We start from the raw sequence: 16,868 nt of genomic DNA, 5'->3' as shown, positions 1-16,868 counted from the left end.
GGACCACAAACCACACACTCACACTGACAAGAGACTTTATTTGGGTCCAGACTGACACATGGACATTCATGCTCCCCTCAGGATGAACCCTGCTGACCTGGGAGGACTTGGTCCATCTTCCTGTTTGTTAGCTGCTTACAGGTGTTGAATAACTGACCTTCACCCTCATATTTAATTGGATGACTTTGATTCAATGATTCTATTATGAGCTCTGTGTGAGTCAGGAACAGGAACATCAGAGTGAGTTTGGATGCGTCGTCCATGTGAGCCGGGGTCTGGCAGACCTGGATCCCTCTGCTCGTCTGAATGGATGGGGGGCGGTGGTGTGGGACGTAGGCCTGGACAGGATCTCCTCTTTCTTCTGGGTGTAGAGCTCCTGCAGGACCAGACCCTTCTGGTGCTCCCTCTCGGCTTGAAGGCTCTGCTCACACCGAAGGTCCTGCTGCTGCTTCATCTGAGCCTTCAGGTCCACCTGGTACACTTCAGAGCTCTTCTTCTGACTGGAAGGACCAGCAAAGACCAGGTCAGGAGACCACAGTGACAGGATGTGATGTCCTAGTGACAGGAATACAGGTGAACAAACTCACAGTCTCTTCTCCTCCTCCTCCGTCAGCTTCATCTCCTCCATCAGTCTGCTCAGCTCCTCTTTCTCTTTGGACAACTCCTTCTGTTTCTGGATGTTCAGGTCCACTACACACACACACACACACACACACACACACACGACATGAGGACAGTGACTATTATATAATATGTGTGTTTATATATATATATATATATATGTCGTCTGCTCACGTTTGTGTTGGATCTGCAGACTCCGAGCCTCCATCACCTCCTCCATCAGCCGGTTTCTGGCGTCTCTCTGCAGCCGGCTCTGCTGCTCCCTCTTAGCCCAGACCGCCTTCAAGTTCTCCTCCATCAGCTGCTCCGACTCCTCCTCCTCCCTCCTCCGCTGCTGCAGCTCCTCAGATAGATGCTGGCGGTACCTCCTCTGCTCCTCACGCAGCTCAGCCTGAATGTTCATTTACAAGCTCATCACTCACTTCACCTTATAAATATATATATAAATATATATATATATATATATATATATATATATATATATATATATATATATAATAAATATATAAATATATATATATATATATATATGACAGATGTGATTTATATCTTATGTCTCCTCCTACATTGATTCTAACAGTCATTACAGTTGCTGGAGCCACCAGCACTCACTCTGCCACCCCCTGCTGGTCAGTATCAGTAACTACTGTTTCTACTGGACTCCTTCCAGTTTGTTGTGATGAAACCGAATGAAGCACTCTCAACAGGACACTTGACATGTAAATAATGGGCTGGCTCAATCTGCAGCGTCACCACTAGGTGTCACTAGATCTACACACTGATCCTTTAACAGTGGCCTCTAACGACCTCTTCAATATTTATTAACATGTTTGAATGATCGTATCCAATGTCAGGACTTGTAGAATCATTCGAGTGTTTTTTTGCCACATCTTATAGGAAGTACACCTTTAATCAGGCCGGTGTGTGTCACCCTCTTTACCTTCCTCTGAGCAGCTTCCTGCTTCTCGTCGACTTCCTGTTGGAGCAGCGTCTGCAGGATGTTCATGTCCAGCTGCAGCTCGTCCTGCTGCTCTCTGGCCAGACGCTTCATCTTTAGTCGTAGACCCCGGTCCAGCTGCTGCCTCCTGGTCTGCCGGTCCTGGAGGGCCTGCTGCTGCTCACGCTGCAGCTGCAGCCGCTGCATGTCCTGCTGCTGCAGCTGCAGAGCAGATGCAGGTCAGAGCAGATGCAGGTCAGAGCAGACGCAGGTCAGAGCAGACGCAGCAGAGGGACATGTCAGATCATTTAGATTCATCTCATTCAGAACTGTGGGGGTCACATGACTGACAGAATGTAACCCGATTAGACTGATCAACTTTGATTTTCAAAGTAAAACATTTCAGAGCTGGTATTTAATAATAAGATATAATATATAGAATCTGTAATGATGTGGTGCATACAGACCTGAGCCGGGCCTCCTCCTCCCTCAGCTGTCTGTCCTCCCGTCTCCGCTGCTCCGCCCCCTCCACCTGTCTCCTGAGGACGTCCAGCTGCTGCTGCTGTCTCTGCTGCTGGCTCCTCCGTCTCCCCGTCTCTCTCTCCTCTTTGGCCCGTTGGTCGGCCGCCCACAGTCCAGTGAACACCTCCTCCTCCTCCTCCTCTTGCTGCCGCTGCTGCTGCCGGGTCCTCAGCTGGGCCGCCCGCTCCACACTCAGCTGCTGCTGCCTGAGATGCACCTGAGCACCGCGCAGCTCCTCACACTGCTCTCTGGGAGACGTAGTACTCAGGGGTTAGACTGCAGTACTAGTACACACTGCTCTCAGGGAGACGTAGTACTCAGGTAAATCATGTAAATCAGTAAATAAACTCTGAAGCGGCGGCTGTGAGGCTTTTACTGTGAAAGTCTCCAGGAAGAGGAACAGCCAGGTGTGTGTACCTGAACAGCTGCTCCAGCTTGTCTGACACCAGCTGCTGTCTCTCCATCTCTCTCCGCTCTCTCAGCACTCTCGTTCGCTCTCTCATCTTCTCCTGTCTCTCCAACGAAGTCTCCATCTTCCCCTCCATCTCCTGCAGGAGCTGCTGCTCCTCCGTCTCCAGCAGGAGACGAAGCCTGGGACAGACAGGTGGGAGAGAAATGTGGAGACAGACAGGTGGGAGAGGAAGGTGGAGACAGACAGGTGGGAGAGAAAGGTGGAGACAGACAGGTGGGAGAGGAAGGACAGACAGGTGGGAGAGAAAGGTGGAGACAGACAGGTGGGAGAGGAAGGTGGAGACAGACAGGTGGGAGAGAAAGGTGGAGACAGACAGGTGGGAGAGGAAGGTGGAGACAGACAGGTGGGGACAGACAGATGGGAGAGGAAGGTGGAGACAGACAGGTGGGACAGACAGTTGGAGACAGACAGGTGGGACAGGGAGATCAGATCCTCCTCAGATCCAGTCCTTGAGTGAAGGTACTAATGAGACCCTGAAACCAGATGGGGGGGCCCCACAGACCCACCTGTCCCTCCTCTGGTCCATGCAGACCTCCTGCTGGTCCAGAGCAGCCTGGACTTGTCTCTCCACGGCCCCTCGCAGGAACCGGCGGTCTGAACTTTTCAGCCACGACGCCTTGATGTTGCAGGACTGCTGGGACTTGGTGAAGTCCAGGACCTGGTCGCGCATGGTGTCCTGTTTCTGTCTGTCCAGGACCAGCAGGTCTGCAGACCTCGATGACGGGAACTTGGCTCTCTGTAGTTAAATATGAGAATACAAGACTGAAGCAAGCGTGTCCATCACTGATATTAGTCTGCAGTTTGTTTAATGTTGCAGGAAATCTCAGAAATCTCAGACTCTTCAGCTTCCAAAACTTTATTCTACCAATACTACCAATACTACTACTACTACTACTACTACTACTACTACTACTACTACCAATACCAGAGAAACCAGACGAACCGGAACATCGACAGAACATCAACTCACCCTGAGGTAAAAGTACTACTACTACTACAGTACTACTACTACTACTACTACCAATACTACAATACTATGACGACCCAAACAACCAATACTACCAATACTACAATACTATGACTACAAAAACTACCAATACTACTACTACTACTCCTGATTCTAACGGTCTAAATGGCTGTTGGCATTATACAGACAACCTGATTAACTACATTCAATACTACTACTACTACCTGATTAACTATATTCAATACTACGACTACAACTACTACTACTTGATTAATTAATTACATGTGTGATGACATTAATATTTGTGTTGTTTTATTGTGTTAGTTATTGTGGTTTGTCTGTTTCTTCTTGTCTGTGTTTATGTTTCTTAATAGTTGTGTTTTATTACAAATGGATAAAATCAAAGCAGTTTTTAACTGTTTTGTTGAATTAAGCTTTAGGACTTTAAACAGCCACATGCTAACTAGCTCATATACGGTTAGCCACCTAGCTCGCTATCTTCTAACGGGCTACGTAGCTATGTAGCTACCTCCCGAGCGCCCTACCTCCCTAGCTCCTAGCTGCCTAGCCCCTAGCTCCCTACCTCCTAGCTGCCTAGCTCCCTAGCGCCCTACCTCCCTAGCTCCTAGATGACCAGCGCCCTAGCTCCCTAGCGCCCTGCGATCTCCGTGAGACTCACCACAGCGACGGAGTGAGGCGTCGGTCCCGTGAACTCCCGACATCTTGTTCTTCTTCTTTCACTCAGCAGCATTTTAAACTCTACGATGAATTATCACAGCGGAGACGAACTCTTCCATCAGCACCGGAACTTTCAGGCGCAAGACAGGGGGGAGGGCCGGTTACCATGGTAACCACAAACACGGAGACGCCGGGAGCCAACAGCGCCCCTCGCTGTCCGGTTACCATGGTAACCACAAACATGGAGACGTCGTCACTAGCCTTGTTCAGGATGGTCTAGACTTGACTTGACTTATCACGCCGACGAGAGCTGCAGGTGTCTGAGGGGGGTGGGCTATTAATGAGACTGTAGCCATTAGTGTAATATTAATGTTATCATATATTCATGTATTGCAATAGACATTTAATTGTAATTGCCTGCTGATAAATCATAATAGTGATGTTATTTCTATATAAAGGTTATTGCATAATAAAGTATATTAGACATTCAGAATACCGAAGACAGTTATTACATATTCATCGTGTTCATCATATCCACCCGTCGCTCCTCCACAGTCCAAATATGGTCACTTCCTTCACTGGTGGCAAGAATCCAAGATGCTGCACTGGAGATTTCAGAACTGTAGTCCACCAACCGTCGGGTCACCATGACGACGTCCACCTCTTCTAGGCAGACTGTGTGTTAAGTTTAAGGACGCTTTGGGGGCTCACACAGATCCTGGTTCTGCTCATGGTAGGCGGTCTACACCTGGTCCACCTGAAAGGTGTCACTGCTCTTCTGTTATGATGTGGAACTTTATAAATAAAGTTGAATTGAATGACAGAACAACACCTCTGTGTGTGTGTGTGTGTGTGTATGTGTGTGTGTGTGTGTGTGTGAGTGAGTGAGTGAGTGAGTGAGTGAGTGAGTGAGTGAGTGAGTGAGTGAGTGAGTGAGTGAGTGAGTGAGTGAGTGAGTGAGTGAAAACACTTGATGTCTGTAATATCACTTTTATTGACACAACACTGGCAGCAGGGAAACATGACATCATCTCTTCTCTTAATAATTCACTACAGCAAAGAGATCAATAAATATTCAGATAAGCAGAATCAGTAGGAGACAGAGTGTGAGGGAGAGTTACAGCGAACAATAAATAAAAAGTAACTTCGACGTGGTGAATTAACGAGTCCATACAATACAAAAAGATTATCATACATATATACACAGCCACTGTTCTCAGGTCAGTTTCCTCCTCATGATAAACTTCATTCACCTGCCAGCAGGAACTCTTCATCCACACCAGAACGCTACATGCTGAACTGATTTAAAGGACCACACCCGTGTTTTTCCTCCATTTACTACAAATCAAACATTTTCTAAAAAGGCACAGCGACGTGTTTTCATGGCTCCGTTCAGAAAATCATCCAACCAGCATCTGGTTGTCCCTTCAGACGGAGCTAGGCTAGTAGTTTACACTCGTTTACAGTCTTTGTGCTAAGCTAAGGTAAGCTACATAGAAATAGAACACGAGTAAGCGGACAACTGTTCACAGAGGTCATGTGACCAGTACAAAAGAAAATAGTGTCTGTTAGTTGTCATATCCAGGTAGCTTGTTAGCTAGGTATCTATGTACTTGTCCGATCCAGGGAGGTGGAGGACCGTTGGACAGTCTGAGTTGAACTTCACAGCGGAGTGAGGTGAATGGAAAGAAGCTAATGAAGACAAAAGAGTAAAAACACCGGTCTGGCCCTTTAAAGGTCACTTCTGTTATACTTCTGTATTTACATTGAATGAAACAAACGTGCAGCCTGCTGTCCTCAAAGCTGCGTTCACCAAACCAAACCACATTTTCAATCATGCATCAACGGAAACTTGTTTTCTGGTGGAATACGTTTGTTCTTTACGCATCACAAATAGTCTGAGAAGTCGCCTCGACCGCACTACGTGGTTCAGTCGTCTCAACCTAACTACGTGGTTCAGTCCTCTCAACCTAACTACGTAGTTTGTGGTCTCAACCTAACTACGTAGTTTGTGGTCTCAACCTAACTACGTAGTGTGTGTGGTCTCAACCTAACTACGTAGTGTGTGTGGTCTCAACCCAGCTACGTAGTGTGTGTGTGTGGTCTCAACCTAACTACGTAGTGTGTGTGGTCTCGACCTAACTACGTAGTGTGTGTGTGGTCTCGACCTAACTACGTAGTGTGTGTGTGGTCTCGACCTAACTACGTAGTGTGTGTGGTCTCGACCTAACTACGTAGTGTTTGTGGTCTCGACCTAACTACGTAGTGTTTGTGGTCTCAACCTAACTACGTAGTTTGTGGTCTCAACCTAACTACGTAGTTTGTGGTCTAAACCTAACTACGTGGTTCGGTCGTCTAAACCTAACTACGTGGTTCGGTCGTCTAAACCTAACTACGTGGTTCGGTCGTCTAAACCTAACTACGTGGTTCGGTCGTCTAAACCTAACTACGTGGTTCAGTCGTCTAAACCTAACTACGTGGTTCGGTCGTCTAAACCTAACTACGTGGTTCGGTCGTCTAAACCTAACTATAGTTTTGCAGCATGTGTTTTGTTTCTGACACTGCTTGGTCCAGACTAAAGTCTGTTTCCATGGAAACCCAGCTGAGAGTGAAGTTTAGTTGAGTTTAACGTAGTTTAGGAGACAAGGCTGCAGCACTTTTTAAATTGCACATTTGGAAACCATTTTAGCTGAAAGTAGAAAAAGACGACAACAATCACATAATTTCTGTGACATTGAAACAAACACAAAGCAGTAAAGTATGGTGGCAAAAAATGACAAAACTATTTGTAATTAATACACGACTCATCGTATGAAATGTAACTAAATCAACTCTTTATATTGATTGCCTTTAAGCAAGGCAGCTAACCCCCAACTGGTCAGACTGGTGTTACTGGGAGTCTGAACAGGGAGTGGAGTCTCAGTTAAACTTATTATTATTGTTGGGTCTGAAGACCTCATGAATCCAGACGGACGGATTTAAAGAATCAGATTATTTTGAATATAATGAGAGATTAATAGTTCATGAGTCTCAGACTATTACAGATTGTATTAGCAGTCGTGTGGAAGCTACTGACGTTCAGGAATCCTGTCTCCATGGTAACATACTGATAAATTAATACAAAACATAAATAAACTACTTCATTTCATGGACCTTCACTAAAGTGATGTGTTGACCTGCAGACGTACTGAGCATGCTCAGACTCAGACATGCAGACGTACTGAGCATGCTCAGACTCAGACATGCATTGACTGACTCAGGATCAGTGAGACTTTATGTGACTTACAGTGTTAATATGCCTTCAAAGTGCCTTCATCCAAACGATGCAGAGAAATGATTTCCTGATACGTGTGACCTGTTTTAATTTACCATGTATCCTGGGAGATGAGTTCATGAGTCATGTGGTACATTCACTTCCTGTTGACAGCGGCGTTCCAGTTTATGGCTCCTCTTCTGATTTATAGATTTATCCTCCCCAGTCAGACGTCGTCAAATATCCGGCTCCGAGACGAAGACATGGACAGATATCGTCCTCCTGCGTGTCTGAAACAGCAAAACACAAAACTCATAAATGATGTCATTTTGACTGTTGAAATTGTGTTTAATGAAAGATATATATGTGATATGTAGGTAGGTATGGGCAGGTTATTTTTGTTATTTTTTTAAAATAAAGATTTGTTTGATAATCCCAGCGTTTCATAAGACTTTTCTGTAAACATATATAGACACATGATACTGTGTTGTTGTGTAAACAGGAAACAGGAAGTGGTTGCGACCTGCCGGACTCGGCCTCCGGAGCGTCCTCCGTCAGAGACTCGGCGTTGAAGTCCAGCGGCTCGGCGTCCTGCAGCAGCTCGATGCAGTCTCTCTCTGAGCGACTCCCGGAGCGAGAATACTTGGCTTCTGTTGGAAGACGAGAGCTGATCAACACGTCCACGTCACACTGCAGCAGCACTCCGTCCGGAGGAGAACTTACGTCTGCTGCCGCCGGCCGGCGCGCCGTCGGAGTAACTGGTCTCCTTCATCTCATGGCTGCTCCGGTTCCTCGCCGTGTAGTCCTCCCTCTGGTTGCCATAGCGCTCCTTCCACTCCTGCAACACAGAGCATCTCTCAGGAGTTCACATGGAAGCATGGAGACCATTCAGGGTTCCTCCACCTTCTCCAAAGTCACATTCAAGCACTCTAGAACACACATTTCAAGCACTTTGTTCTAAATCCAAGCACTTTTCAAACTTGGAAACACCACATTAACATTGAAGTGTTTTCCAGGATTTCCAGGCCCGTACGGACCCTGTGTTTAAAGTACCTGGAGACGGCCAAGTCTACTCACCCTGCGTCGGGCCTCTCCGTCTTCAATGCGCTGGCGTTTCCGCTTCTCTGTGGAAACAAAGCGGTTTCAGTTGATCTGCAGCTCAGACAAACGGGGCTCATGCTGCGTGAGTCTCGTTACCCCGTCGGATCAGCTCCTTGCCCTCGTCAATCAGGTCGGAGGTCATTTCACTGTCGCCCACAAACTGCTGGAAGCCCAAGAGGTTCAGGCAGCGAGTCCCCAGACTGAGGAGACAACAGGCAGCACCATATTCACATCAACGACGGTGGATCTGATGAACACGAGGGGCAGAGCGGCACCCAGACAAGCACCCTTACTGGATCTGGATCCATGTGGATTCTGGTGTGAAGCTGCTAACAAAGTGAGCTTCTATAGTTCAAGGTTCAACTTTACAGTGAAGTGTTAAAGTCATCTTAGTAGCTAACTAGCATTGGTAGCGACCTGTCAATCGGCAGGTAAGCCCCGCCCCCTCAAGCATCCCCTCACGTGTTCACCAGAGCTATGAAGTACGGAGTGTCTTTGAACTCACCTGAAGTAGGTGGCGATACAGAGGATCACGATCAGCATCGGGTAGTAGATGTAGAAGCCATTAGCGATAAAAGACAGGACCCGCATCGACCCCATGATCTGGAACACAGACCACATCCACACAGTGAGCTGGATCACACCTGATCCCGGACCACAGACTGTTACTGAAGCTGGATCACACCTGATCCCGGACCACAGACTGTTACTGAAGCTGGATCACACCTGATTCCGGACCACAGACTGTTACTGAAGCTGGATCACACCTGATCCTGGACCACTGTGACTGAAGGTGACTTACGGAGGTGTATGCAGTCTGCTCCTTCTGCTGGTGTGAGATAGCCGAGTCCATGTGGATCAGACCCAGAAAGTTCAGACACAGAGGAGGCGTAAGCCGACAAAACAACCTGCAGGTTAAAGAGTCTTCATTAAATATCCATCATCATAATTCATCCCGTTATCACTTGGGAAGAGAGTGAATTATACTTTTCTATTTGTGTATAATTGTTGGGTTTCATATTAGCTGTAATTCCAAATAATACATCATATCAATGTCCAGTGACGGTGAGCGAAAGCTAAAGTGTAAATCGGACTTCCTGCTGCTTACATGCCGCTGAACTGCAGGCTGTAGGCGTCGGTCTGGTGGTGGGAGGCCAGGTAGTAGTAGTTGAAAACCCGGATGCGGAACACAGTGGAGTAAACGCAGGTACACAGGAAGAAGATGGTGATGAAGCACGCCATCTGGTGAAGAGAAGAGGCGTCATGAATCACACGTGTCCGGTGTTACAGACGGGAGATGGTCTATGGGACGCCGCCTCACCTCGATGTACAGGTAGTTGTAGTCTCTCTCTGCTAGCTGGATGAACACAGCAAACAGGGACAGGACCGGGCGGGTGCTGAAGAAGGTGCACTCGGACCAGACCACGGCCACGCTGAACATGCTCAGGACCACGGACAGCAGCCGGTAGAACCAGGACTTCAGGAGACACTCCCAGTACCACTCTGTACGAGGACACAGGACGCAGCAGTTTTTTCATATTAATTACACATCATATACAGTCATCTGATGTCTCTACACTTGAGTTCATGTGATTTATTCCATAGTTATTGACCAGATTTCACATTAAACAGCCTCTAATAAGACGTTTCTGTAAAACAGCGCCCCCACTGGCCCATCAGTACCAGTACAGGTGGAGAGTGGTACTGCAGTCGGGAGACAGAAACCCTTACCCTTACCAGAAATGATAATAAATCCAGATGGAGTTCTGTGAAAAGTTGATGAGGGAAAGCTGCTGAAAGCAGGAAGACCCCACAGTAAGTGTAGAAAGCTCTGGGTGAGTTTGTTGTTCCTGAGAAACCCGGTAAAACCAGACTCCAACACGTTCTCTGGTGGATTATGGTGGATTCAGAAAAGATGCCGAGTCTCATTTTATCAGAACATCTGGTCTCTGATTAGAGCCTGCTCACACCAGTTCTTATTAAATGCTGTCACACTTCATGTCATTGCTATGGTAACGTGGTAGTGTTCTGGTGAAACCCACCTACAGTCGGCGTGTACACGTATCTGCTGAACCAGCCGGCCGGCTCTGAGGACGGGAAGCTGTGGACAAACTGGTGGGTTGAACTGGTTTCGTTCTTGGCTACGTCCTCCAGGTGGATGGCCTGCTGCAGGAGGATCTGCCACTGGACCCGGGTCCTGTTGTGTCTCTGAACCGCGTAGATCACCTGGAGCCAGAAGCACACAGGTAAACCTGGAACGGTTTCTACATCAGTCCAACCTCCACCTTCTGCAAAGTTCAATTCAAGCATTTCAAGGTGCCTTTCCATGTTTTTCCAGCACCTTCCAACTGTGGTAAACTACATATACTAAAATTCAAGTGCTTTCCAGGATTTCCAGCCTCCGTACCAACCCTGATTAGAACAAATAAGGCGGGGAGTATTGGGGTTTTATTGATACTGAAATGGAAACAGGACTGCTGTGAAGCTGGGACTCTACAGATCCTGTTCCAGGAACATCTCCGCTGCTCTCACCTGTTTGTGCAGCTTCACCAGACTCTTCTCACTGGGATACGTATTCTGTTTGTCATCAAAGTCCTCGTAGTCGTCCATGTTCCTGCCCATCTTCTCCTGGTAATCCAGAGGACACTGAGGAGACTCAGAGGATCAGGGTCTGCTCTGTGAACCAGCGAAAGCTGCTGCTGAAGAGTCCCACTTACCTTCCTGAGGATGGTGTCGATGTACTTCCTCAGCGGATGGTTGTACTTGATGGATTCGCTGACCTTTCTCACCTCCTGCAACAGAACAGACGGTTAAAAAGCCCTTACGTGAGCCAGACTTCCTGTGTGACGGGAGTTCCTCGCTCACCTCCATGACATCCTCCAGGTTCTCCTCGGCGTCTGCCTTCTCCGTCATCAGCTTGGACGCCTTGAAGTAGGTCTTGATGAGCAGGTGTCCGTGGCGTGAGGCGTTCCAGTAGGACCGCGGGATCTCCACCAGGCCGTAGCCCAGCAGCAGCACCAGCAGGAACAGGCCCCAGGTGTTGGCTGCCGTGATGCCGATGGTCTGCAGCTCGTACCTGGATCACAAAACCACATGACATCACACAGCCGCACGGGACTTCCTTCAGCAGGTAGCCCCGCCCCCTAAAGCATCCCCTGCTTTCTGGTCTGGTGGACTCTAAATGGACCATAATGTACTAAATGAACATCATGCTGGATTGAAGAAGAGTTGAAACTAGAGACTGAGACCATAAACTCATGTTTACAATGTTTACTGAGATAATACATCAAGAGAGAAGTAGGACCATTTTCTCAAAGACTTCTATACAACCAGAGAGGAGTCGCCCCCTGGTGGCCAGCAGAGAGAAGTAGGACCATTTTCTCATAGACTTCTATACAAGCAGAGAGGAGTCGCCCCCTGGTGGCCAGCAGAGAGAAGTAGGACCGTTTTCTCATAGACTTCTATACAACCAGAGAGGAGTCGATGATAACAGAGACCGGAGGTTGAGTGATGTAAACTCATCCGATCCTAATATTAATAATAGTAATAATAATACTACTAATAATAAACAGTGAGGTGGAATGAAGCCTGCAGCTCCTCACCAGGACAGGTGCCACTCAGGATGGACTGCCACGTATATGAGCAGCGAGCCAAAGATGAGCAGGTAGGTCCCATAGTAGATAGCGTTCTCTATGAGAGCCGTTTTGATCTTGCCCGTGATGGAGAAGCCTCCGGAGCGGGCGTAGGACTGCATGAAGGGCAGCAGCAGCCTGAAAACAACCACACAATGAGAAACAGGAGTCACACACAAAAACTACTTGCTGTTTCCTGGGAAATAAAATAACAGGAACAGCTAATAATGTTCTCGGCGCAAACCAAAAAGGGCTGATGAATTCAAAATATAAGTACCACGTCAAAACTTCATGACTTTATGATTGAAGACAATGGACGGCGGCGTGGCTGCGTCCGCTGGATGCAGGTCGACACACAAACTGACTGAAAATCTGTCAGCTTCATAGAACGAGCTTAACAACACCACATGATTGGCGTTGACACATTCTGTTTGCTTCCACAGTGAAAAAGAGTCAAATATGGGCTGAATCTGGCTCAGCAGACAGATTCATGTTCAGAGTGCATGCAAACTCTACGTGAAACCTCTGTGTTAGTTATGTATTGCTGTGAATGCCTGAAGCAACGTCTGTTCTCCAAAACGCTAACCTCACATGTTGTGGTCTAACTGCTTCCATATTCGTCAACATAGAACCTGCATTCAGACATCAGAGCGGCCGGCTCCATCAGGAGAGACGCTCCTCATCAAATTAATGTAAAAAGTCATGGTTTGTTAACTCTAAAACGGTTAAAAATGTCATACACACATCATATATACATATATATGCCGTTCTGTTTACGAACCATGTGAGGCACTGGGAGGTCCAGTACACCACCCTCCAGAAGACCGGCATGATGCCATCAGGGATGTAGCTCCACGGCTTGTAGCAGGGCTGTGGTGCACTATCATAGAGGAGGACCACAGGGTCAGTAGTGATCCACTACAACACTGTATCATATACTACATAACAGTATCATATACTACATATCAGTATAATATACTACAATAATACGGCATTACTATATGATATACTACATTACAGCACCATACAGTAGTAGTAGTAGTAGTAATAAGACTGGTGTGGGGACCAGATGGAGTATTATTCTGCTGAATGTTGTTTCTGTCATCATTCAGTCAAAGTTACACAACGAGATGTTTCCTCATCAGCGAGGCGACGCTCACTTCCTGTTTGATCCGATGGGGTAGAATGAGTTGTGGGTTCAAGATGGAGGGCTGATGGGGTTGCTATTGTCACATCTTCATGTCCAGTGATGAAGCTGGTAACAGTTTAATGAAGCTGCTAACAGTTTAATGAAATGCATGTTGACCGCTCACCTTTTGGTGGGTGTGACGGACGCGTTAGCCGCCGTGTGATTGGCTGGCAGGGGGCTGGCGGTTGGAACGGAGATGTGCTCCTCGTGGTCGATCTTACACTGCTTGTAGATGGTCTGTGAGGACAGAGGAACAGAGGTTCAGGCAGCGTCCCACGGGATCGGGATGGACGTGAGGCGTCTCTCTTCGGGACCCACCGTGCTGACGTCCAGAGGTAAGATGAAGACGATGAGGAAGCACAGGTACCAGGCCAGCAGCGTGCCGAACAGCACCATGCGCTGCTGCTTCCTGAAGTCTCCATAGCGGTGCAGTAGGAACAACGCCAGGAAAAACACCACTACGATCTCGATGCCCAGAGCAGCTCCACTCATCCCGCTGCTCTCCACTCAGCAGCCCAGTACAGACCTGCAAGAGACCAGGACCAAATCATGTAGAATGTGTGTGTGTGTGTGTGTGTGTGTGTGTGTGTGTGTGTGTGTGTGTGTGTGTATGTGTGTGTGTCTATGATGAGGCGAAGCAAAGAAAACATATCTGCAATGTTTGAGAAACAAAAATATCTACAGAAAAGCATGTGACCAATTAAAATACCGATGATGTCGAGCCACTGGTTTACAGCATGTGACCAGGAAGACTGCAGTGATGATGATGATGAGACAAACAGAGCTACTCTTCATCCATCATCCAATTACTGCTGCTCTACATAATAATTAGTGCTTTTATTAAAGACATGGGACAGTCCAGTATGCTGACCTGAAAACCATGAAAGGGTCTTTGTGTTGTTCCGGGGGGGGGGGGGGTTAGGTTACACAGCAGCTCAACAGAGACTCTCAGTAACACCAGTGTCGACCAGACAGGATTTTATCACCGGAATAAAACGTAAAGTGATTATGATTATCAGGATATCCAAATTATTTTTGCAGAATAACCTATAATGCCCCGTCTAGTCAAAGATGATGACGGCTCTGGAGAGTAGTGTTAGTAGTAGTAGTAGTTGTAGTAGTAGTATAGTAGTATTTGCTGTAAAGAACCCAGAGAGCTCCACACCAACCATCTATCTGCATGCTTTTCATCTTGCAGTGATTCTTTCACTTTGATCTCTGCTGAGTAAGACTGGAATATTACACTAAAACTGAATACAGGACGTGTACTTGTCGTGGAGTATTTCTACAGTGTGGTATTAGTACTTTTAGACGTCATTTAAAGGTTATTCATTATAATACGTCACATTCCCGTTAGAGAGCAGATCACCAGCTAGTCCAGATGTAGCTACGTCAGCTGGTTGACTAGCTGCGTTACGTTTTAAAGACAGCTAGTTAACTACATTAATGAGACAGCTAGTTAACTAGCTACGTTATTATAGCTAGTTAACGAGCTACGTTACGTTAATATGACAGCTAGTTAACTAGCTACGTTACGTTATTATAGCGTGATAACTAGCTACGTTACCTTAATAAGACAGCTAGTAACTACGTTAATATGACAGCTAGTTAACTAGCTACATTACGTTATTATAGCTCGTTAACTAGCTACGTTACCTTAATAAGACAGCTAGTAACTACGTTAATATGACAGCTAGTTAACTAGCTACGTTACGTTATTATAGCGTGTTAACTAGCTATGTTACGTTAATACGACAGCTAGCTAACCTTTGCTAGCACAATAAAACGACAGCAGCAGGCGCCTCTTACCGTGAGTGACGTGTTTGTGTACCTTCGACACGAAGCTGACACGAAGCAGAGACGTTCACCGACAGTCTAACCGACCGAATAACCGACCGTATTACCGACCGAGCCTCCAGACGGCAGTGAGTATATGCCCGTCGGGCTCTGACATTAAACGGGTTCCTGCTGGATGGATCACCGGTTGGCAACAAACACCAGCCACATCCGGGTTTTCTCACCAGCAGGAAGTCAAAGGATCGGGCGATGACGTACGAGCTGTCCACGTGCCGAGAATCGGCGCGTGCGCAGTAGCTTGTGTTGTCCCACCTGCACCCTTTCTTTTCTGTTTTGGTGTTTTGTTGCCCTCCACAGGAGGAACAATGAATTACTACACTCACAGCAGTATTCTGTATATATTATATTATATCATTAATGGCCGTTAGTTTGTTTCCTTGCTGTTGATTACAGGGAATAAACAAGCAGAACATTTAAAACCTACAATGTAGGAGAACTCCTCTTTTGTTTTTTGTTTTCCTCCTTCAGACGTCCAAAAATATATTCATAAATAAATACTGAAGTGTCTAACGTAAAGTCAATAAACGGATATCCATCTACACATATCCACGAATAATTTTATTATATATATTTAATAATAACTAAGTAAATACGTGATAATGCTTACTTATACATTCTCCCATGTATATCTACGTATATACACATACTCATCAACAGGTAGGAGGGGATAAGAATCATGTTTTTACAGCTAGTATTGCTAACTACGTGGACCCTGCTCAATGCAACTAAGGGAACCCTTCATCATCTCAGTCTGACTCCAAGTCAGGTCAACTTCATCAGCTTCAGCTGCTTTGGTGCAAATGAAAGTGACACCAGGAGCAGTGGAGGCAGAGACAGAACAAACCCCAACTCCCTGGCTGGATGTCCTCAAGTCCTGGTTCTCCTCAAGTCCTGGTTCAGTAGTGTCCTCACTATTTGAAGCGACCTGCAGCACAATCAAGTTCACAGGTAGTGCAGCTCCTCCAGGATCGACATCCACACGTGAGGTCACAAGAAGATTCCATGTGCATGATCAAACGATAATAGTGATACGCGTATGAGGCCACACCAGGTCAAAGTTCAACCCACAGTCTGTCAGCCAACATCAGCTATTTCAGCACAGAGACCAGAGCTGGGCCAAACGTGACAGAGGCATCGATTCATGTTTCACCTTCGTCTCATGATGAGCAAAGAGCCTATTTTCAGGTCACATGTCCACATATGGTGGTGCAGTCAGGGACAGGGAGTCCTTATCAGGGACCTCTACCTCCTTTTGAACCTCATTGTACACTCAGTCTGTGCCTGAACAAATATTTACATGATCGGCCTCCAAAGATCCGGGAGCTTCTCTCCTAACTAAAACTTTCTCTGCGTTGTGTTGAAGCAGTCCCAGTCCAAGAAACCTTCAGTTCACTCAGGTCAATCTGTGACATGTGCTGGACCTCATCAGGTCACCAGACTGCTGACTCAACATGGATACCAGACCACATGCTGGACCTGAAATAAAATAAAAACGATTTTTCCCAGAGTTCAATAAGGTATTTTTATTTTTTTTAGGCTTAGTGAGTTAAGGATATGATATATTGAGCCAAGTTTATTGTAATTGGATTTTATTGAGGTTTATGAGACTAAAATTATGATTAACTGAGTGAAAAAAACG

At 46.6% G+C, this 16,868-nt stretch overlaps 2 protein-coding genes and 1 long non-coding RNA gene across 3 annotated transcripts; all 3 read right to left on the bottom strand.

The window, feature by feature from the left end:
• Positions 1–22: 22 nt before the first annotated feature.
• cfap53 (cilia and flagella associated protein 53) lies at positions 23–4,986 on the bottom strand. Its single transcript, XM_084034583.1, has 8 exons — positions 4,199–4,986; positions 3,059–3,288; positions 2,498–2,671; positions 1,995–2,328; positions 1,562–1,798; positions 796–1,012; positions 588–690; positions 23–500 (listed from the first exon to the last, which is right to left on the bottom strand). The coding sequence occupies exons 1-8, from the start codon at positions 4,268–4,270 to the stop codon at positions 236–238; spliced, it is 1,632 nt and encodes a 543-aa protein (XP_083890709.1). The 5' UTR covers positions 4,271–4,986; the 3' UTR covers positions 23–235.
• A 185-nt stretch (positions 4,987–5,171) lies between these two features.
• On the bottom strand, positions 5,172–6,562 carry LOC311029313. The gene is made up of 2 exons (XR_014598866.1): positions 6,480–6,562; positions 5,172–6,219 (listed from the first exon to the last, which is right to left on the bottom strand). It is a non-coding gene; the product is annotated as an uncharacterized lncRNA (long non-coding RNA).
• Positions 6,563–6,854: 292 nt separating this feature from the next.
• Positions 6,855–15,375, bottom strand: lmbrd2b (LMBR1 domain containing 2b). The gene is made up of 18 exons (XM_084034402.1): positions 15,182–15,375; positions 13,691–13,898; positions 13,497–13,609; positions 12,965–13,063; positions 12,154–12,321; positions 11,417–11,627; positions 11,269–11,343; positions 11,084–11,197; positions 10,594–10,777; positions 9,873–10,054; positions 9,660–9,793; positions 9,354–9,459; positions 9,057–9,154; positions 8,648–8,751; positions 8,528–8,574; positions 8,174–8,288; positions 7,974–8,100; positions 6,855–7,740 (listed from the first exon to the last, which is right to left on the bottom strand). The coding sequence occupies exons 2-18, from the start codon at positions 13,862–13,864 to the stop codon at positions 7,677–7,679; spliced, it is 2,115 nt and encodes a 704-aa protein (XP_083890528.1). The 5' UTR covers positions 13,865–13,898; positions 15,182–15,375; the 3' UTR covers positions 6,855–7,676.
• Positions 15,376–16,868: the final 1,493 nt, after the last annotated feature.

The sequence above is a fragment of the Eutrigla gurnardus genome (assembly GCF_963514095.1).
Source record: "Eutrigla gurnardus genome assembly, chromosome: 19".
In the NCBI taxonomy this organism is placed as follows: domain Eukaryota; kingdom Metazoa; phylum Chordata; class Actinopteri; order Perciformes; family Triglidae; genus Eutrigla; species Eutrigla gurnardus.
Note: the sequence above shows the minus strand (reverse complement) of the source record. Positions and strands in the feature narration are given on the sequence as shown.

Coding starts and splice junctions, on each gene's coding strand:
- cfap53 (XM_084034583.1), bottom strand. CDS start 4,270: ATGCTGCTGAGTGAAAGAAGAAGAACAAGATGTCGGGAGTTCACGGGA. Junction 3,289..4,198: donor CGCCTCACTCCGTCGCTGTG/GTGAGTCTCACG, acceptor ATTTAACTACAG/AGAGCCAAGTTCCCGTCATC. Junction 501..587: donor GAGGAGGAGGAGAAGAGACT/GTGAGTTTGTTC, acceptor TGGTCCTTCCAG/TCAGAAGAAGAGCTCTGAAG.
- lmbrd2b (XM_084034402.1), bottom strand. CDS start 13,864: ATGAGTGGAGCTGCTCTGGGCATCGAGATCGTAGTGGTGTTTTTCCTG. Junction 13,610..13,690: donor TACCTCTGGACGTCAGCACG/GTGGGTCCCGAA, acceptor CTGTCCTCACAG/ACCATCTACAAGCAGTGTAA. Junction 8,575..8,647: donor CAAGGAGCTGATCCGACGGG/GTAACGAGACTC, acceptor TTGTTTCCACAG/AGAAGCGGAAACGCCAGCGC.